At 39.6% G+C, this 22,622-nt stretch overlaps 1 protein-coding gene across 1 annotated transcript; it reads right to left on the bottom strand.

The window, feature by feature from the left end:
• On the bottom strand, positions 1-15,342 carry vdac1 (voltage-dependent anion channel 1). The gene is made up of 9 exons (XM_055148347.1): positions 15,234-15,342; positions 10,628-10,697; positions 7,431-7,480; positions 6,210-6,362; positions 5,470-5,522; positions 4,135-4,362; positions 2,681-2,831; positions 2,374-2,431; positions 1-1,125 (listed from the first exon to the last, which is right to left on the bottom strand). Exons 2-9 carry the CDS (start codon positions 10,692-10,694, stop codon positions 1,034-1,036), a joined length of 852 nt encoding a protein of 283 aa, XP_055004322.1. The 5' UTR covers positions 10,695-10,697; positions 15,234-15,342; the 3' UTR covers positions 1-1,033.
• Positions 15,343-22,622: the final 7,280 nt, after the last annotated feature.

The following is a 22,622-nucleotide window of genomic DNA, read 5'->3' as shown; positions in this document are numbered from 1 at the left end:
CTGGTTCAAGATTTTTATTTTATTCTTTAGGGAATGACAACAGTGTCAAATATAAGTGTTTCTCCTTTGACCTCTTGTGGAAGACGGTCATTCCAGGTCCATTCAATGGTTCAGTTTAACTCCACTCTACAGGTGTACTAGAGCTCATCTTTGTGACGCACAGAGGGAGTAAGACTGCACATGTGAAAGAAACTATGAAAAGAAAATATGTCCATTTGTCTATTTTCAACAAAACATAGACCAAAAAGCACACAAGACAACATGACATTAAATACATTTTGGGTGGTAGCTACTGAAACAGGACACTACTCCCCACTGCAGACAGACACTGCTCTCCTCTGTCTCATTAAGCAGGAGTGCATGAAATCAACCCTGTAACAGCATCAAAACATGGAACCCACTTTGCTTTTTTAAATATATATATCACCACTCGTCATTCAATTGCATCAGAAAGCATAGTATTTAAATGTTGTGGTATAATTCAAAGTGTTCACTCACAAGTTTCACATTTTTTCCACTAGATTTTGTTCTGAAACGTCAGGCCTGTCATGGTCAATACTATTCTATGGACATATCGTTCAATCAGTGATGCGTGGGACTGTTTTTGGTGTTTATCGTGAGAATTGTTTATACTACTGTAATATAACATTTGAAGTGTGGAGGCTTGGATAACAACTTATTATAGATTCAAACTTGCTACTTACCTATTGAATTTTGACATTTATTTACAGCCTCTCAAGTTTTTTAAACGTGGTTTTGGTATAATCCTGTTCATGTGTGAGTGGCATAAATTATTCTAGATTTTTAAAGGCAATATATCACACTTGCTTCTAAACGTGTGTGGCGACAGGCCTATGACATGGGCTAAAATGTGTCTTAAACAAACATCTGATTCAGAAGTGGTGCTTGGATGTATACCGATAAAGCACGTCTATGGGGCGCTGGGATTGACTGGTGAGGACTAGAGCTAATCGATAGGCGTTTGGAGGGTGGTTTTGGTGGGAACGGGTGCCTTCAGAGTGGTCTCTGGTGTCTACGCCTGAAACTCGAGCCCCAGGCCTAGTTTGTGGCCTCCAGCGTTGATGTTCTTTCCGTCGAGGAGAGCAGAGAGGGTCAGTTTAATGCCTGAAAAACACAACATACGTGTCAAAGTATGGTCAAAGAGATGAAAGTGTTACCTGTTTCCTATGGTATACGCTGGTTTAGTGCCATTTTAAATGTTTAATATAGGGATGAGTGATATATCGGTTCCAGTATTAGTCAATATTGATACCAATTTGGCAATATCGGTAGATATTGATACTCAATACGATATTTGATATTTTTGGGTGCTTCTTTATTTTGTGTGCCGTTTTTAAACAGACTCACGAGTAAAAAATAGAACAGTGTTATACAGCTGTACGTTTACACAAACTAATAACGTCATCACATTTCCATGGAGACAAACAGATGAAGGAGCATGCACCAGAAAAGCAGCGTAGTGTGCCTCTTATATGATTCAGTGCCTTTCTGTTTAATGACAATCCAACAGGAAGAACATGCTAAGAGCCTGGAGTTCTCCTCAAGTTCTCCTTGTTTAACCCATTGACGCCGGATGCTGCGCAGCGCAGCGCTGAGTCTCCTGTCCGGATTGTCTGGCGATCAGCGTAACTGGTAAAGGCGGGGCCACAACTGGAAGCATGGGGGGCGTGTCCTCCTCTCGCTTCCATTCACTCCCATAGAGAGACACAAAACTGCCGGAGCTGTATTGTCGCGTTAAACCTTCTTTATCGTGGCGTATTATTTCTCCATTGAAAAATAATCCAAATGTATCCCGCACATGTTCCCATCAAGACCTGGTTTGAAGTAACAAACGTTGCTCTTTACTGCAGCGCATGAACGCGCTCAACCACTTGATCTGTTCGCTGTTCCAGACGCTCCTATAACAGGTGCCATATCGCTGTCGTGTAGCAAATAAACATGGTCAAACACAAAAATGCTGACAGTGACAATGACAGTGAAGACACGGACAACATTTGTGTTTGACCATGTTTATTTGTTACACATAGTGATATGGCAGCTCCGGCAGTTTTGTGTCTCTCGATGGGAGTGAATGGAAGCGAGAGGAGGACACGCCCCCCATGCTTCCAGGTGTGGCCCCGCCTTTACCAGTTACACTGATTGCCAGACAATCTGGACAGGGGACTCAGCGCTGCGCTGCGCAGCATCCGGCGTCAATGGGTTAAATAAGAAAGCCACATTTTCCTAGGAGTCGAACCCAGGATCTTTTGGCTGTGAGGCTGAAGTGCTAACCACTGCGCCGCTGTTATTTCAGTATGTGGACAGTGTGTGGACCATGTATGGACATCAACTGAACATGTTACAGAAACTCACCAGGTTTGAGAGTCTGAGTGTAGCCAAGACCCACCAGACTGGAGTTGTTCACCTTCGCCTGAAAAGAAGAACACGAGTGTCAACAAAACAAACTGCACATGTCTCATTTTATATAAAAACACACAGAAAAAGTCCTTCCTTGTGCATAAATTGTATCTGCATTATGAATGGAGTTTTCTTCCTGTATTTTTGTACTTTTGTCAACTTTTTTCCCCCACAGACTGACATTTAACTGATTAATATTTAGCACAGGTACAATCCATCAAACCAAGTCAGAATGAGGAAAAACATTTGAAGGCGCACTCACAGAGAAGGAGGCGTCTTGGTCGATCTGGTATTTGGCTGCGATCCCGAAGCGTGTGTTGCTGTTGCCCGCGGTCCAGGCCAGGTTCACGGCCGTCTCCAGCTTATCGTTCACCTTCTGATAAATGGATCCGCCGAACTCTGTGCCGTCGTTTCTGTTAACGCACAAGAAAAACAACCATTACAGCTCCATGCTCAAGTACTGAGCTCAAGGAGAAGTGTCCAGTGGTGACGTCACTTCCCCGTCCAAAAGCAACATTTTGTTCCTTATCCATCAAACAATAGACGGTTAGCATTGTGTAGTGTATGTTTAATCACAAACCGTATCAAATGTCAATAATGTAGTAATATGCCAAGATAAAATAGGATGACCAGTGTGTATATCTCACTCGTACTGCGTTCCCTTTCTTGTGATTCTAATGTTATTTGAGAGGGACTTAAGTCTAACTGGAGTAACAGAGCATCCCATTGATTAGGCATGGCACTAATTATTCATCTGCTAATCGTTCAATACATGACAGAAGGAGCTATTATTTTGCAGGGTTAATATTTGTCATGGGGTACTTTGTCTTTGTAGGAGTGAGGAATATTCGATTTTTCTGTGACACAATAAGATCTGAGCTGTGGACGAATGAACAAATCGCTTCTATGACTGATTAACTCTTTCATGTATTGATTGCAGCGCTTGTTCATTCACTATACTGCATGTGTAGAGTAGTTTAATTCACAGTACTGCATGTGTAGAGTAGTTTGATTCACAGTACTGCATGTGTAGAGCTACTGCATGTGTAGAGTAGTTTGATTCATTCACAGTACTGCATGTGTAGAGTAGTCACAGTACTGCATGTGTAGAGTAGTTTACCAGTACTGCATCCTGCATGTTGGGTTTTTGTGTCAGTAGCATAATGATGACATTCAGTATCATTGTTTATAGTCTAGATTTTCACAGTGCAGGTAGTATAATTGCATACTTCAGAATGTTCACAGTAAGGATAACTTTAGAGTGCACAGATGCACACTACATTTTACATTTGTAAAAAAAAAAGTCTTACATTGTCAATTTTCACTGATGTGTAGGCATCATGACGATGAATGAACACATAAAATGAACACAAAAAGTGTGAAATCATAGATCATTATAAAGTTAGTTCCAGTTCTGAGAAAAGTGTGGATTCACTCTTCCTGCTCCAGTCGTCCTCTGAGAATTCAGCCAAGTGGCACTAAAATACATCTATTTATTTGGAGATGGATCATCACAATGGAAGTACTTCACCAGAGGAACCTTGTGTGTTTAGCATGAGACAGTCTAATAATGGCTAAACATGGCTGAAGTTCACAGGACACAGTTTTGCACTGTATATGACCTTTAACAGCCATAAAGCATATCTAAAAATGTTCCACTACCAAATAGACATACATCCGTGACAGAAATGGAAGAGTGAGTGAGTTGACCCTTACACATTGGTGTGCAGTTGAAACTCGTCAGTCTTGTAGCCCACGGCGAAGTTGCTCTGGGTGACTCTGTTGCGCCCGGCCTCAAACGTGGTCTGGTAGCCGGCGAGCCAGCCCTCATAGCCCACCACCGCCACCCCGTGGATAGCCGTGCCGTTGATGTCATAGTTCACGTCACAGCCCACGTTTATGTGCTCGCACTTATAGGCCCCCTTCAGTTTACCGCCCTTCTTCCTGTTTGGACACAGAGAGGTTCAGATGTGGGATTAAAGGGCCGGGCTCATATTTCACTGTTCACATGTAGTTTCCTCATCACAAACAGACCACGAGTTACGTTTGTTTCAATCACACGTTTAACACACAAACCTGCATTGAGTTTTTCTCTCAAAATGAAAACACTCTGCTCCACCTTGTGATGTTATGTAGTAATACAGGAAGAGCTCCACTATGTTTTTAAACTCCATACATCTTCACTAGAATCATTTGGATAGTTTAAAACCTGGAATTTCTGACCTGTACAAGACAAAGGGAAGCTGCTAACTTGAAAACTACAACTACATGACATCACAAGGTGGATGTTTTGAGCTTGGAGATGTACAGACCAATCCTGCAGGAGTACACGTGTGCATGAAACAAGACTCAATTGTTCATAATATTTATACTTTCATTTTAGTCCGGTGTTAGGAGAAATCATCTGGAATAATCAAACTGAGGCTTTGTATTTTGGCCTGATCTTGTCTGATCTATTCAAAAGTGCTAAACTCTTTTTTTGTTAGTGTAATTTTTATTTATTCGTGGAAAGCCCCTTGAGATGCAGCATCCTGTTTTCAAGGGGGACCAAGAACATACAACTTATGAACAGTTTATTTTTGTTTATTCTTTTTCAAAGGAGGAGTAAAGCTGGTGTCCGGAGGGATGGTCTGATGCTAAAGCCAATATCAGTAAAAAAGTTTTAACAATACCCCATTAACATGTGGTGAATTTCTGACTTTTTATTAATGGGTGCAAACTAAACAGGTTTGTTGCATTTGTGACACCTGGTGGTAAAAGTGTAGATTACATTTCCACAGCAAAACTTCTAGTGTTGTGTTCATTGGTTTAGTTTGTATGGACTAGTGTTGTCATGAAGCTAATATTTTGGAAGTTAAGGAATAGAGTCGATCATATAAAGTTATTGTGTGTTATTTTTAATAGAGAAGCAATACCTACATAAAAGAGTATAGTTTCAACAGTTTTAGACTGGATTAGAATCTCATTTATAATTATTTGAACAACCTTATTATGAGTAAATATACAATATATACTATATAGTAAATACATTTTTAATTGAAAAGTCTTTACCCAGTGTTTGGTGAGAAAGAAGAGTCGAATGTCAACTTGAGGCCTTTGAGCAGCTGAAAGAACAAAACAACATGAGACATGAAAAATAAATGAGTGTTTATTATAGGGCTGGACAATTCAAGTTTGAATAAGATTAAGTCCTGTCTAATGCTCTTGAATAGGTCTACAGCCAGTCCTGTCAGTAAAATGCCTGTGGTTTGGAGCAGACTGAACACTTTTGAGGAAGAAATGTGTCTATTTTAAGTGACCCTTACCTTTGGTGATTAGCTATGACCAAAATGACAAGATCACAGGCACAAGTGGTTAAAATGATCGCTGGTGATCCCTTAGAGATGGGGTGAGGAGCTCAGTCATGGGAGGAGCTTGGAGTAGAGCTGCTGCTCCTCCATGTAGAGAGGAGAACCTCAGATCAGAATGAATGCAAAAATTCTGCCTCCCAAACTATTGTCCATGCACATTCTGGTTTCTCTCTTGTGTAGTCAGATGATAAAAAAACATCACACTGAGCCCACTGTCACTGATGTCATTACTTCATTGATCTGGGCTTCCCCGAGTCACCAGGAGATACACAAAGCACAGCTTAAACTTTAGGCCTGAGTTAGCTTTGGTCAGACCCAGACTTATTTCTTATTTAAGCTGGAGATGGACCTAATTTCAGCTCAAGATGTTAGGATAAGCCTAGACTTGTTAAGCAACTTTGATGGAATAGCCCTTATGTGTGTGTGTTTAAAGGTGTTTACCTGGTCTTCGATGGTGATCTCGGTGCCCAGTGTATTGTCCGTGTTCCACTTCTCAGTGAAAGTCAGGCCGTGCTCAGACCACTTGTACTTGGTCTCCAGGGAGCCGTTCACTTTACTGGTCTCAGTGTTGGCTGACCCGGTGCTCGTGAACTCCTACACACCACAAAACAGAATACAGAATAATTAACAAGACATTGTGCTTATATCTATATGGTTATAATCTCTGACACCCATGGAGCATTATATTATAATCTGGACATTTAAATCGCAATATTCATCTAAAATGACAGATTCGTCTTTTTTTTCATGGTCGATCCCGAGGACAATTGTTTAGAATCCAGTGAAATCAATAGGTGATAAGCTCTGTTCATATGTAGAGCCGATTTTGATTATTGTCTCCAAATTCTGAAATTTAAATTGACAACAAACTCACACATAGCTCTTTTTTACCACAACCCTATAGGAGAGCTGTGTCGTCACACTGTGTGCAGTGCCCTTTCAGCACTCAAGTGTGCAAATAAAGCTTTATGTGTATTCTTTAAGCAGCTGTTTGGCCCAAACTAAATATCGACGTGTGCTGGAGATTTAAGGCCAATAGTATAAAGTCCAAACATCACAACATTAGCTGATAGTCTCACGTTTGAAATTATTATTGTGCCGATACTAACATTTCAAACTCAATTCCAAGGAATCCACTCAATATGCGATACCATTATGAAGATAAAACAGGTTCCTTTTTTAGTAATGAAATATGGTATGTGATTTTTATATTTATACAAAATAATAGTACTTTCTTTATGTTACAATGAAGTCTTGTATTCGCTCTCTTAAAGCTCAGTCATACAATCAGTGTTCAGGAAAGCTCAAACTTTTTCTTGTTAATGGGATTTGTTTAGTATCAATACCTGCTCAGATGAGTATCTACTTTTGATATTAGTTTTAGTATGGATTAGTATTGGATTTTCAATGTTTTTATTGATCTCTGCTGCGTTTGGGACAGTTGATAATGTATGTACCCACATCTCATCCCAGCAGAACCCAGCAGTGAGGGAGTTGTTGACACAGTAAACATCACTGAGGGGAATCAGGACAGACAGATCACAGCAGTGGGTCATCTGAGATCGGCAGGTGCGGCTAATCCACAGCAGCGCGGCAGGTGTAATGAGCAGGTGAGAGTGACAGGTGCGTCTGGGGCTTAAGCTCATTTGGAGACAGACTTACCAGGCCATTCTCTGACTTTGTTTTCAAGTCCAACTTAATGAGACCGAAACCTGGGGAGACAAAAAAGTTGCACAGGTTAGGAAATCCTCTCATATACGGCATTAATAATACAAATAGTAGTAGAGTTTATTGATTAGTCGCCTTACAACAACATTTACAAAAGCATTTTTATACAGAAGTTTAAATAACAGTTAAAAGGTTAAACACTGCAGCTATGGTCTGGTGGAGTGAAAAGGCTGGTCAAAACTAAGGCTGTTAAAAGTATTGAAAATCAGATACTAATACAAACAAGACTAAAAAGACTTGAGCCTTTTGGACTATTTACATTTTATTATTTATACACATGGAAGTGAGAAACACAATTTAGATTTTTTGAATGTTTTTTGTATGAAGAATTGACAATATTTATTTTTATTTGTATGTATTTTTCTACTTTTGAACTTTAATAGATAACAAAACTAGTATTGAAACAAGCGCAATCAGCAATAGGCGAGTTTCAGCTGATGTCATTGTTATTAAAAGCCCGCATTGCATGCTGGGAAATATTTTGGTCGGAGACAAGAAACACGGTAGCGTCAAACACAGTGCGTAACCTCACGTATTTATCCCCGATAATGGTAAATTCCTGCTGCATTATCGGATGCACAAATAGAAGCACGGAAGAAGGAAAATGTCTTTTTCGTATTCTGAGTGAAAAGAACCGCTAACGGTGAATTAAACGGCTTTCAAACATTTGCAGAGCAAACTTAGAAGATCCTAACAAACCGTGGACTCCAACAAGTTCAACAACACATCGAGACTCTTGGAGGTTTTCATCTTTTCTGCTGTGAATGGCCCAGGAGTTTCCACCAAGTCATTGTGGATATCGCCAAAGTGAATATTTAGCCAGGTAGTTGGAGATTCCGACCAGAAATTTGGTTTGGTCCACCTTTTGTAGGGGTTGAAAAGGGTGATTTGGCGTCCGTCGATGCTTATGACCAATTTCTGGTCAAATCGTCTTGGGTCCTCTGCCGTTAGAGTGGATATATAACCGGGATCAATACCCTTTACGTGCTTTCTCGCTCCATCCGTCATGTTGAATTAGTGTTTCTTCCCAGCATGCAACGCGCGCTTTTGTCAACAATGAAACTCGCCTATATCAACCTGGTCCCCCATGAGGCATCGGGGCAGTTCATCACCACGGAAGCAGCCTAGGAGGAGCCCAGCCCATACCCCAGTTACGTGTGTGCCAACTTGTGTGATGATTGGGTGAATATTTTAGGCCGCAGATGGTTCAGAAATTGCCGAAATTGCGGATTCTTTATAATGGCGTGACCTTTCAACTGACCTGTGTGACCTCAAATGACCTTGGATAGTCACCAAACTTTTTTTGCGGCATCGGCCACATTTGGTGACAATCAGTTCATAAATGGCGGAATTATCACGGGTGGACAGACAAACACACGGAGAATACAAAACCTGGTCAATCCTTTGGGGACCAGGTAACTAGATACTCATTTGAGCAAGTATTGATTCTAAAAAAGTCAACAGAATGGAACCTTTCCTGAATGTCTTTATAATGATCTTTAGCTGCATCAGAACAAATGTAAGAGCACATAGACCACTGAGGGTTACACTGATATAAGACCACATGGGAATACAAAAAGCACTACAATTTAAGGCTAAAAATGCACATTCTATTGTCTAAAGAGTTTTGCTTTTTTTTATTACCATTGTGGTATCTTGGGTCTTGAGTCTATTCCTCAAGTTAGTATCAAAATCGAGTTTCAAATGTTAATCTTGACAACACTAGCGTATGAGAAACTACCGTCATTTTTACAGAAGAGAAGCCATTTTGTGGTATGAAATAAGAATGAGCCAGAGCAGAAGCACGTCCCAGCGCAGTCTGAGCATGTGTGTGCTGATCTGAACAGAGCGCTGTGTCATTAATGAATTATAACTAGGTCATCATGTTCATTTGTCCAGAGTCCTGTTCATTCATCGATTCATGCAGGTTCTATAGGGCCACATCTGGACTGTGTGCTATTCATGAGTTTTAGTTTGCCGTTTTGAGGCACCGCTTGAGTACTTTACCCCGCAAAAGATATATACAGTTTTGAATTGTTAATTTCTATGGCAGCTCTGCTAATGCTTCAGTTTCAAACCCTTGGATTGTCAAACTAGGCTTGATAACTGATATCAGCAGATACTTAAAGCTATAATATGGAAATTGGTCTCAGATTAAGACAAAATTGTTATTGGTGAGCATTTTTGTTTGGTAAAATCTCTAAGTTTATTGCATTTTAGAGGTCCAGAAAAAGGTCAAAAGACAATGTGATCGAAATCCATTCACATCTCTCACCGCAGCGATGACTGCGTTACTCTAGATCAGGGGTGTTCACACTTTTTCAGCCTGCGAGCTACTTACAAAATGACCAAGTCAAAATGATCTACCTAATACAAAGCCAAGCAAACTGCACTGAAACACTCTGTGCCCCTTTTTTGGACCCTCACCCACAGTTTGAGAACCTCTTCTTTAAGAGAACTTCCTCTGGCACTTTACACAAAACTGAAAAAAGTGAAGGAAGATTTTTAAACCTGTTTTTTAAAGTTCCAAACTGGAGTTGCATTCTTTTCTGGTTTTGCAGTGATATTTACCAGCCTCTGCACATTTACCAAACCAAACGCACATCGTGACAAACACAGATGCATTTGTCACTTTTGTTAGACAAACTTCAGCCAAATGTGGCAGTAGGTTTGTTCTGTAGATCCGCTCTATGCTGTAGACCTGCTTTGTGCCAACACTGGAACACAAATTTAGACTGGTTTTTGCTTCACGTTTGGTCTTGCTCTTCTAATCAGCCGCACTGTGGGAGGGGCTTGTGTTCGCTGTACGCAGGAAGGAGCGAGAGCGTGAAAAGGCGAGGGGCGGCGTGCTGACGTGAGGCAGATGGACAGGTAGGATGTTTAGGAAGTTGAACCTGCCCTGTGATGCACGCTGGTACACGAGGGCACACGCTGTCGCAGACGAGCCGTGCATAGGGAGCGTGTGTGTTTGTGATGTGCCGTAGAGTCTCCGCGGGTTTCAAATGAGCGCACAGACTGCACTGAGACGCCCCACACGCTCCTAGACGAGACATGGCGATCTACCCACACGACCTTGGCGATCGACTGGTAGATCGCGATCGACGTATTGAGCACCCCTGCACTAGACTCACCGTAGCCCTTGGTGAACACATCCCTGGCGGACTTCCCCAGGTCGATGTAGGTGGGAGGTACGGCCATTTTCTGCAACAAAACAAAACACAACATCCTTAGATTCTGTAGAATATGAATGTGAGGCCCGGTAGAACAGACCCGCGCGATTTATATGAGACAACCGCAGAAAGAAAGTGAGTGAGTGAGCTCAAGATTTGGTATTTTTTGCTATCTTTGGATAGCTTTGTATTTTTTTTTAAGTAAAAAAGCAGATTAAATCCACCATTCACAAGTTGAATCTGTCTTTAAATACATTATTTCCTACTTTTTCCTGCTTAAATAGTAGTTTTTGCATGAACTCCCCATGCAGGTGTAGTCGTGTGAGGGCAGTCTGGGTCAGAGACACACAGATATGCAATCGTTTTGAGATCTTTTGCCACACCCTCTTTTTATGTCCTTAGGCAACCAAGAATTTCTTTAGTCGGCTGCCGTGTAGTTCACTCTGCTTTTCAAAGAAGCAACCAAACAATGCACTTTAAGCCCTGGAGAATCATCATTGTTCATCAAGTGTGAGACTCAAATTGCATTTTTTGATTGAACAGTCCTGCACTTGTCACTAGTCCTGTCTGAGTTTGACCATTTTGCAATCCCCTCCTTTAGAACTCCTGCGTTTACTTAAGCCGTGGCTCTATTTACTCTCACTTACCCAAGGCTCTAATGCTAACTGAGTTGTTGGCTCTGTTGAATGGACATTTCTCAACACGAGATTCTACTGAACTAAAGGATCGTGTTGTGAGTGTTGAGGGAGCATGAGGAGCGGTTAAAAGTGAACTCCCTTTCCCAAACCACAGTGAGTCACATCCTAATGCCAAAACAGAGTGACAGTGGTTTTCCATAGAGACTGAATTACTCCGACAACCTACTCCAAAATCTCCACGCAACAGGTTTAGCCAAGTTTCTAAACATTTCCTACTGGTTTTACAACAGAAGCACATCACAAAACAAGTAGTGTTGACACAATACTAAAATTCCACACCATTTCAATCGTAAGGAATAGAGTCTGTACTCAATACAGATTTCGATTCCACATGATAATAAGAAAGTTTACATCTTTAGATAATAAAATGTAATTTTCAACATTAAACCTTAGTCATTTCTTTTATATTACCACATGGTTTTATAGCTCAGTGGTCCAGTAGGTTCCATAGTGCTCCATGTGTGTACACTAGTCTATGTGCTCTTATACTTGTTCTGATCCAGCTCAAGATCATTCTAAAGACATTCAGGACAGGTTCCTTTCCGTCCCGTCGATGGGACTTTTTTACATTTCGACACTTCCTCAAATGAGTAATTTAGATCCTTGATTACTGTCTGATTTTCAATGACAGCCCTAATCTTCAATGAACAGGTTTAGTCAAGTTTATAAAGATCTTTCCACTTATTCAAACAAGGCATGGGCGATATGCCGAAAAATTCATATCAAAATATTCTTAGAGCCAGATCATGTTTTCTATTGAATCACGATTCATGTAAACTTCATATTGTTTTGAAGAGGTAAATACATTCATCTGATATACACTAAAGCTGTGCAATTAATTGAATTTTGATCTCCAAACTCATATAATCGAGTTGAAACTATTTAAGCTTAAGAAAGTTTATTATGGGATTTTTATTTATTTTTTTTTTTATATATAAATAAGTATATTTAAAAAATAAATAAATATAGAGATTGTATAACAGCTGGATATATAGTTTATTTTGGATACATTTATGCTTTTCTGCCTTATTTCATGTTCAAATTATTTTATTCATTTTATGTTTATACATCGCAAAACTGCTCTAAGGTACAGGTAGGTAGAATTTGAAAGTTTTGAAGTAAATTATCAATAAAGTGTTTTTTTGGTTTTTTTTGAGAGAGAAATGCTGAATAAATGCATCGTGTAACTAAAAAATAATCGTTTGAATAATCGTGCTTTCAATTTGGACCAAAATAATTGTGATAATGATTTTTCCATAATCGAGCAGCTCTACATCACACTTCAGTGCTGTTGGTTAAATTCACCTGTCACTCCAGATTACTGCTGAGGCTGACCAATAGAAGGAGCGTCATCACCATCTTGCCCACGAGTTGTCGAAATAGTGGTTTGGTACTAGGGATGGCCATGATTAATCGGTTAATCGATAATTGATCATTAAGAATTTCATCGATTACGTTAATTTTAATCGACAAACTGAATGTAGGTTGCTGTGCGTAGCGTGTGACCAAACAGGGGTCCGTATATGTGTCTCTCTGCACTCAGAAGGAGCGAGCAAACAGAAAACAGTCAGTCTGCCTGCAGTGTACCGAAGCACAAATGCGTACGCTTTCCGTTGCGTTCGGGACAAGTGTGAGTCCATGTGCACAATGTACAAAGCAGGAACATATGTTTCCGTGTCCAGTGGGAAAAAGTTTTTCCAGGTGAGAGTCGCGCAATGTGATGACGAGTCCCCACCTCCCTCCCCCCGTACGGTGTCCTGGTTTTAACAAACGCAAATCTGGTCACACTAACCTGTATTCCACTGAGTCATGTCTTTTAATCCGACAGAAGTTGAACCACATCAGCGACACAAGAGCTGTAGTTTTATCTTCACTTAGTTTATGCAAATTAACGATGCGGTTTTAAGTTTCGTTTCTGTGAGAGTTGCGCAAAACTGAATTAAACACATTATAATGTCAAACGGATTGATGTGGCTCTAGATTCGTTACGGTTTATATGTCGTAAAGTTGAATTTATTTATGCAGATTAGTAGTGCAGATAGTAATAATAATGATGATCATTTTAATATAAAAACGTTAATGATTAATCGATAATCGATCGTTAATTCTTATGACGATCGATTAAGAAAATTTCATCGAATGCCCATCCCTATTTGATAGTAATAATAATGATGATCATTTTAATATAAAAACGTTAATGATTAATCGATAATCGATCGTTAATTCTTATGACGATCGATTAAGAAAATTTCATCGAATGCCCATCCCTATTTGGTACAGTAAGTTTTGATGGAGTTTGACGGCGTATTGGAGAGTACCAAAAGTAAGGTACATTATTACCTTTATTAATCCATTTTGTAGTTCTAAAATCTAGGAACTAGCCGCTATAAGTGATAGCCTCGATGAGCTTCATTTGACCTCTAGCTGAACGCTATGGGTGGTGTCACTCTCAGTCCACTTCTTCACACAGTCTAAGTGGAGTGGTGTGTGTGTGTTTGTTGTTTTTTTTTCCAAATTAAAAATTACACAAACGAAACCCTAAACACTGGTCGCTGCTTTGTTTATTTTTAATACTTCATTCAAAACGGAATTCTTGCATCAGACATTGAGTTCACATATCAGAAAGTGAACTGGATAAGCCGCTCACACACACACACACACACACACACACGCACACACAAGTACACACACACACACAAGTACACACACATGCACACAAACACACCCCTGCGGATGTTCAGTGTTGAAACTCTGATGTGCACAGAGAAATGTCACGGACCATTACAGGACACTCAACCTTCAGACAGACAGGTCAAGAACAGGACTGAAAACCAGCACTGAAAACCAGGACTAAACCAGGACTGAAAACCAGGACTAAACCAGGACTAAACCCAGGACTAAACCAGCACTAAACCAGCACTAAACCAGCACTAAACCAGCACTAAACAAGGACTAAACCAAGACTAAACCAGGACTAAACCAGGACTAAACCAGGACTAAACCAGGACTAAACCAGGACTAAACCAGGACTAAAAACCAGGACTAAAAACAAGGACTAAAAACCAGGACTGAAAACAAGGACTGAAACAAGGACTAAAACAGGGACGAACCACGGGACTTAAGCCAGGACTGAAACAAGAGTGAAACCAAGACTAAAACCGGGACATGGCTCAACCTTCAGACACAGGTCAAGTGTAGAAAACAGCACCACTCCTGCCTGTACTACAGCTAAACCAAGAAAAATCAGAATTAAGAGACACTCAAACTATAAAATCACTTATTATTATTTAGATTTAGTCAAAAATAAATAACTAATAACAAGTAAATGTTTTAAGATAATGGCTCTGTTAAACGGAACTCTGCAAATAAATCCAAAGTTATCTAAAAGTCTTAACATATTTGACATAACAGTAGTGAGTTTGATCAGAGCGTGTGGAGGCTGGAGCAGGTCCACGCCGGACAGAGGGCAGCAGCATCTCTGTCCTCTCGGTTAGCGTTAGCATTAGCATTAGCATTAGCAGCACGGGTTGATTTGACTGACAGCTGGACTAAAGGTCACTGGACTCAGGTAAAGCCGGGCCTCTTCTCCCGCTGAGCCTTCGGTAAGACGCGAGTGTTAAACCGTGTGACCGCCGCACGACACACGAGCCACACGGGCCACACGAGCCTCTCCCGCTCACAGCAGCAGCAGCAGCGGGCCCGGCCTCCGCTGCGCCCGGTGTCCAGAGCTAAAGCGCCGGGGCAAAGGCGCGCAGTGCACCCGGGACACGCGCGCTCGCTCTCCCCGGGCAGGAGCGGAGGGAGGCGGCGCTGACAGAGCAGAGCGGAGTCCGGCGGCGGTGGAGCGGAGCGGAGCGGGGGGGACGTACCTGCGGGGCCCGTGCTTGGAGTTCGGAGAGCGGAGAGAAGGAGCTGCAGCTGCTGCACGGCACGACCAGAGGAGACGGAGCGTACCGCGTCACGCTCAACGTCACGCTCAACGTCACGCACAGACACGCTCACGCACGCACGCAGCCAAAGATAAAAAAAAAAAAAAAAAAAAAGTTCATGGGAAATGACGTTTAAAATTAATAAATATTTTTTGTCAGTTTGTCCTTGTAATAAACCCATTAATAAAAAAAAAATCCATAAAAATAATAATAAAAATTAATTAAAAGATATACTAAATGATACAAAATTAATGAAATAGATTTTATTGTCAGCGTATTCATTTTATTCGGTAAATACCATGTCCATAAAATGAAATATAGAAACATACTGAAAACTTCAAATTACTCCTAATTAAAATATAGAACTACAGTACATCACTAAACAAGTTGGAAAAGGAAATCCATAAGAACATTAAATATACATTTAAAAAAAAATATATATATATATATACACACATACACACACACATATATACATATATACATATACATATACATATACATATACATATACATATATATATATGTCTGGTGTGTGACCTGTTAATGAAGCAAATCATTGAAACTACATTATCTCTGCTTCACTTTGGCTCCTTCATTCCAGAATTTTTTACATTCTGATGACATGGAATTTTAAAGGGCTTAATATGGGCTACAGCAAACTCCACGTGCTGTCAGTGGAGGGCGCCAACCGTCTACTGACAGTAGTGTGTAGGAAAAAAAAACAAAAACCAAAAAAACATCCCCATTATCAGTGCTATGTTTTTTGTTTTTTTGTTTTTTGTTTTGTTTTTGTTTGTTTGTTTTTTGCCCGTTTTTTCCTTATTTGTCAAATTTACTAATTATTTTCCATTGCTTTCCCTGGCACTGTTTTTATTATTAAAGACCTCATATTATGCTATTTTCTGTTCTATATTATAATGTTTCCTCATCAAAAAGAGTTGTGTTTTGTTTCATTCCCACATGTTTAATATATAAACCTTGCAGATTTAGGCTGAGTTCTTTTGTCAAGCAGAAAACACTCTGTTCCATCCTGTGATGTCATGTGGTGATACAGGAAGTGCTCCTCTGTTTTTTTTAAACATCATACACCTTCAATAGAACATCAGAGCATTTTGAGTTTTGGAGATATAAACAGACAGAGAGAATAATAAAGGACTGTATGGCTAAATTACCCAGGAGTCAATTTTGCGTAACAGAACCTTAAGTGTTGTTTTGTCTGTGTTCTGTATGTTAAACTCTAACTGACCATTATATATATATATTTTTTAAAAAAATGGGATTTAATAAGAGCAGTATTAGCCTTAAATCTGTGCAGACTAATCTTGGTCTTATTAAATCCTGCATTAGCCTTAGATGTATCATTTGGTTCAGTGTGTTGTCCTTCTGAAAGACCAGGAACCAAACAGGCTTTTGCCACACGACTTACACACCACCTGCCTGTTTTATCCAGGAAAGTGTTAGTCCACAATTTTAGAAAAACATATAAAATACTTAAAAATAATACTAAAAACAGAATCACTCTCACATGTTCTGGTGGAGGCTTATCTCCATGGTGATATTTGCCTGGAATTAAACTTCACTGATCCACAAAGGAAATACTTGGACATGTTCCACAAAAGTATAAAATTGTCTCATCTCTACAGAGACCAGCAGGTGGTGCTGCCAGGATAACTTACAGGTCAGATCTGTGGAGAGGCAAGCTCTCTCACAATAATGCAGTTTTGTTTTTTTGAATACAGCCTATTTTTAGCAATAAAATACCTGGATACATCCAAGAGATATTTTTAATGCCCTACTGTGGAACATCCCACACAAAGCAGAAACAGTCCACTGTGGATCTTTGTTGTGGAGATGAGTATATATTTGTAGTAAGTTTGTTGAGGCTCTGTGCACAGGTGATGTGAGGTAGGCGGCATGCTCACATGTGCATGTTGTGGCCTGGTGTAAGTCTGGTGTGTGAGCTGCAGCGGTGCACCACTCTTCTCTCTTTGCTGTTTTTTAACATGTTTTTTCTGTTGTTTTGTTGATTTTTGCAGTTTCGTGGAATCTGCCTCGTGTGGTGCACAGATGGGACAGAGCCAAACCCCAGTGTTTCCTGTTCTCCTGTAGCACCTGCCTCTGCAGCTCACAGTGCACATGTGTATAGGACTGTTATATACGACTGCATATATATTTTATACCTCACTAAAGTCCGTGGTCAGTCCATTTCAAAGGCACATGCACTCTGAGACTCGGCCTTAGTGCTACAACTAAAGGATCTCTTAAGAAGAATGCACTGGATTTATAGAGCACCTTTAAAGACACTAAAGTGTAACTTTACTTGTAATCTTCATTCACTCCACACTCACACTGTGGTGGTGCCATTATTGTAGCCACAGCTGCCCTGGGGCACACTGATGGAAGTGACGTGCCATCTGACCACCAACACTCACACACCTTCACCTGTGGGTGAAGAGTTTTGGCAGCCCCGTGATGGGACTCTGAGATTTATTTTGGCCTGTCAAGGAAATAACTTTGGGCCCCCTGCTAGAGACATTAGCGCCCCACTGTGGTACTTGTATTCCCAGGAGTCTCCCATCCAAGTAGTGACCAGGCCCAGTCCTGCTGAGCTCCTGAGATAAGGCGAGAGGTTTTAACTGGCAGGTTTGGTCATTATTAAATCTGGTCAGAAATTTTTGAACTTCCTAAAGAGAGAAAAGGAACATTTCTGAAAAGGAACAGTTTTTCCAAGTTATTCCTAACCAGACATTCCTATTTCTTATTCCTTCTTCTTGACAGTGGGAGGAAACTATCAAACTCATATGAGTAGTTTGCTCGTCTTTGTGCCGACAGCAGTGCATTCTGGGATCTGAAACATTTACAGAGAAACCAACAGTGCAGTCTGTAACTCAACATGCGTCACTTTTCTTTTGGCCACTTGGTGTCACTGTTGACAGTTAACAGCAGGGAGCGCCCTTTGGTGAATCAACCAGTGTCATAACAGAACAAGATTTAGAAGTTATTTACTTTCAGACAATAAATCAGACTTTCAAATCATAGTTCTCATAGTGTTAAGTTTACTGCTCATTGAGGAGTTTGGAAATAGAATCCCTCTGTTGTCTACGTGATATAAATGTCAGCAATGTAGTTTAAAGACTCTGTCCCTGATATTTACTGTATTAAAAAAAAAAAAACAGAACTAGTTCAATTTAAACAATCTGCAATGGTCCAGAGTTGTTCCTCACTTACCTTATGCACCTATGATTCATGAGTGGATAAGAACTTTTCACAACTAGCATGCTAAGAGTGCACTTCCTGATTATCAAACAAGAAAAACGCTTTATAATTAGATGCAGGCAGCACACAATGGACTTATTTTGACCTGAAGAGCTGTTTATACAATCTAACTGTACTGGGGCTGTTTGTTATTGTTCATGTCGGATTTTTGCTGAACCATAATACAACACAAGCTTAACTCCGAAAACAGTCTGGAGTGGCAGGAGGTCCATTATAATATCACTCAGGGACCACAGACTGTTTAAAGAAGTGGACTAAGGGAGTGTGACCCATAGTGTTCAGCTCCAGTCAAATGAAGCTCACTGAGGCTGCAGTTACAGGAGGGAATTTAGAGCCAAGTTCCAAATTAGGAATTGACTCCAGCGTGAAGCGAGGCTGCTCAAGGGAACGCCTCTTCCCGCCCACACCACGGCTTTAGCAGGGAGCGAGCGCTTAACTAAACTTCAACGCGTTTCATAAAGAACTATGCATTTTTTATTTTCTTCTCTAAAATGTATGAAACAAAATTCTGCTGTGCAATTTACAATGACTGTGGAACGACTGAAAGTTATTTTATTTTATTATTATTAGTTTTTTTTGTTTATTTTATTTTTATTTTTTTTACAATTTTAGACTATCTTTTCCTGTATATTCATGTTGCTACTCGTGCGTCTTGTACGTCTTTTGTTTTACTTGTGTGAAAATTATGGTAATAGAATTGAATTATTTCATTAAAGGATAACAAAAAAAAAGGAAGCAAGCGCTTAGCAACGCTGTCAATCAAACCTGTTGCAAACCTGTTAATAATGCCAGATTTGTCTGTTATTAATGCTCATATCTTGATTTATGGACAAAATAGCCGAAATAAAAACACCAAGATCATGTAGAGTGTTGTTACAGCCTCGGCTCAAAGAAACGCAACCAAGAAAAGAGGGAGACGACAACAGCGGCAGTTTTAAATGTTCGGACATTTATTGTAAAAGCATATGCAGTGTTGTCGTGGTGGATCAATACAAACATTTTACCAAAATGATGAGTCCGACAGCAGCAGTTACAGAGAGAGAGGAGAGTTGATGGAGCTGGAAGTGCACCCATGTTCACTTCCTACAGTCTAAAGATGCACAGATCTGCTACTGGTACCAGTGCCAATCCTGCTGGATCACATATCAGCTTATAAATATCTGTTGAGCCAATGTCCTGGTTAGACAAATAAATAAATATATTAAGACTGTTTACTGGTCGCAGTCGGCCCAGAAACTCTCAGAATGTTTGAACCTTTTTATACAAAGTTGTTTACTTGAGGATGAATAACAGCTCCATAACACACTAGGAGCACTTTTGTCTGATTTTATTTTTGTTGAATGGAAATAAATGCTGTTGTCAGTCTCTGTTTATATCAAGTATCTGCAGATACTTAAAGCTGTAGTATCAATATCACTGCTCTGTCTGAAGCTCATTTATCATGTGTGGTTTGAATCTGGTATAGATTTACTGTATATGCTTAAAATGTTCTCAACAACACACAAATGAACTACAACTTTTTCAACAAAAATAATCTACTAAAAATACTAAATAAAATACTACTACTTTATTTTATTTATTTATTTTTATTCATTTATAAAAAATACATAGTATTGATGCTTTGCAGTGACATCACACTGGGGGTGTCCTTCATGTATGTCCACGGTGGAATGTTCAGCAGTTAAGTCGTTGTTTTGCAAGTCTCAAGTAAGTCTCAAGTCTTTGACCTCAAGTCCGAGTCAAGTCCCAAGTCAAATACAGGCAAGTCCAAGTCGAGTCTCGAGTCACTGGTCCATAAGTTCAAGTCAAGTCCAAGTCGTCTGCTTTAAGCTTCAAGTCATTACAAGTCTTTAAACCAAAAAAAAGTACCAAATATAGCTTAATTTTTGCAATTTATATGAATTTTAAACTAAATTGTCAAATGTATATGAGTATTTATATAAGAGTTGTAGAAATGCTTTTTTTTCCTTTTTAAATGTCTTGACAAGATCTTAGTGTGAATCATTACAGTCAGAACAGAATTCAGATTTAAAAGAACTTAATAACAGTTATTTTGTCAAGTGTCTGCAGTGAAATGGAAGGATCATGTTCTCTGTAGTTACCTCTGTTTTACTGTACTGTACTGTATATGACTGTAGTACATTTGAGGATACCACATCACAGTACTTCAGTTCCATCCAAAGTAACAAACAGAAGTGGGAGGAACAAGTTCCAGTTTTTTTTCCTGTAAAATTCAGCACCGCATTTTTATGTAAAGAGAAAAGTATTTTCTAAAAAACTTCTTTTTTTAAGAGAAGCATCAAGTCTTCTCAAGTCACAGGCCTCAAGTCCTAAAAATAGTGACTCAAGTCTGACTCAAGTTACCAGTTACCACGGTGACACAATGAACACAGTCAAAAAGAAATGAACAAAATGGATTTTAAGAGCACATTTTCAGGAGTCTGCGATCAGTCTGAGCTTTCATGATTCTGTTTAGGAGTTTGATTTTCAATAAAAAGGTGAGAGTACTGATCCTGAGGGAATGTTGACGACATCAGCTGCAAAGTATCAGTAGCTGAACAACATTTAGTTCCACTGACTCTGGCTCCAATTCACTTTGTGTTGAAAATGTCGCCCCTCTCTCTGAAACTGCTGCTGTCACACTTCTCAGTTTGATTTTAAAATGTTTATATTAGTACACTGGAAAAAAAACAATATCTAGGTAAGTTAAAATGACTTAAATTAAGAACATTTTACTTTATTTGCGGCGATTCAACTGAACAAGTCAAATGATCTACCAATGGAATAAGTGTGTTTTCCTTAATTCAAACAACATTCAATTTTGTTTCATATTTTAAGTGCAAAAAGTTGTTGTTTTTCTTATTTTAAGTGTAGCAAGATGCATTTTCATATTTTAAGTACAAAAAGTCTTGTTCCATTGGTAGATCCTTTTACTTGTGATGTGAAATTTACTAAACCATTACAAAAAAAAATCATGATAAAACTTTCTTAACTGAAGTCACCTTAACTTGACTTAACTGGTTTTTGCAGTGTAATCTTGTGGTTTATTTCACTATTTTGTCTATAAATAAATTCCTACTCCTGATATTGAACTCGGCTCCATATTTGCTCCTATAGCTGCCAGTCTCGATGAGCTTCATTTGACTTGGAGCAGTGTGAATACAAGAGAAATCTGACTTTTAATGATTTTCTCTTTACTCATCCCTGTGTACTGAATATAACAGAACATTGTGATGTCATCTGAAACACAGCGGTAGTCCACAGTGAACAGATTCTGTGTTTTTCCGGCCCCTCACTCTAATGTGTTCAGTTTTGGTGCGTTTAAGAACGATCACAAACGCAGGATTTCACATTGACGCCAAACGCATTAAACATTCCGCGTGCAGACAGTGGCGTCTCTATGGGAGCGGATTAAAAACACTTTATGAGATTATTGTTAAGCAAATCCAGATATTTGAGTTTGGCAGAAAGAGCCCGCGCTTGCTTCAGTTTAATGAAGCTTTTGGAATATTAAATACGTCTGAACGCCTCAAGGGGACGCTGTGGAGAGAGACAAGAAAACTTCCACAAACTCAGAATATTTCCTAAAAAGATTAAATTCACTTTCCACTTGATCCTGTTTGGTGACAGCAGCTGGGCGCGTTCACTTAATCTATTTGAGCAGAATGTGTCTTAAACCAGTACAGACATATTGTTAAAGACTGAGGTGATACTTTGGATCCTGCAGCACCCTCATTGATGTGGGACGCCTCAAAAATGATGTTCGCCCCACAGACACCAACCTTGAACAGTGATTTTAAATTTGACAAACAGATCAATGGCGTTTTGAAATCAAGTTTTTATCATTTATGGCTTTTATCCAAAGTCAAACCATTTTTTTATCTTTTAAACTTTTTGAACAAGTCATGCACACTTTTATTTCATCGTGTCTGGACTACCGCAGCGCTCTTTAATCTGGCATCTCACAGAACACATTTTATCGACTACAGTGAGTCCAAAACTCTGCAGCGCAACTTACCAAAAGAAGAGAGCATGTTTCCCCAGTTCTTG

This window comes from Boleophthalmus pectinirostris, unplaced genomic scaffold (assembly GCF_026225935.1).
Source record: "Boleophthalmus pectinirostris isolate CB_2022bp ecotype Guang Dong unplaced genomic scaffold, ASM2622593v1 HiC_scaffold_12, whole genome shotgun sequence".
In the NCBI taxonomy this organism is placed as follows: domain Eukaryota; kingdom Metazoa; phylum Chordata; class Actinopteri; order Gobiiformes; family Gobiidae; genus Boleophthalmus; species Boleophthalmus pectinirostris.
Note: the sequence above shows the minus strand (reverse complement) of the source record. Positions and strands in the feature narration are given on the sequence as shown.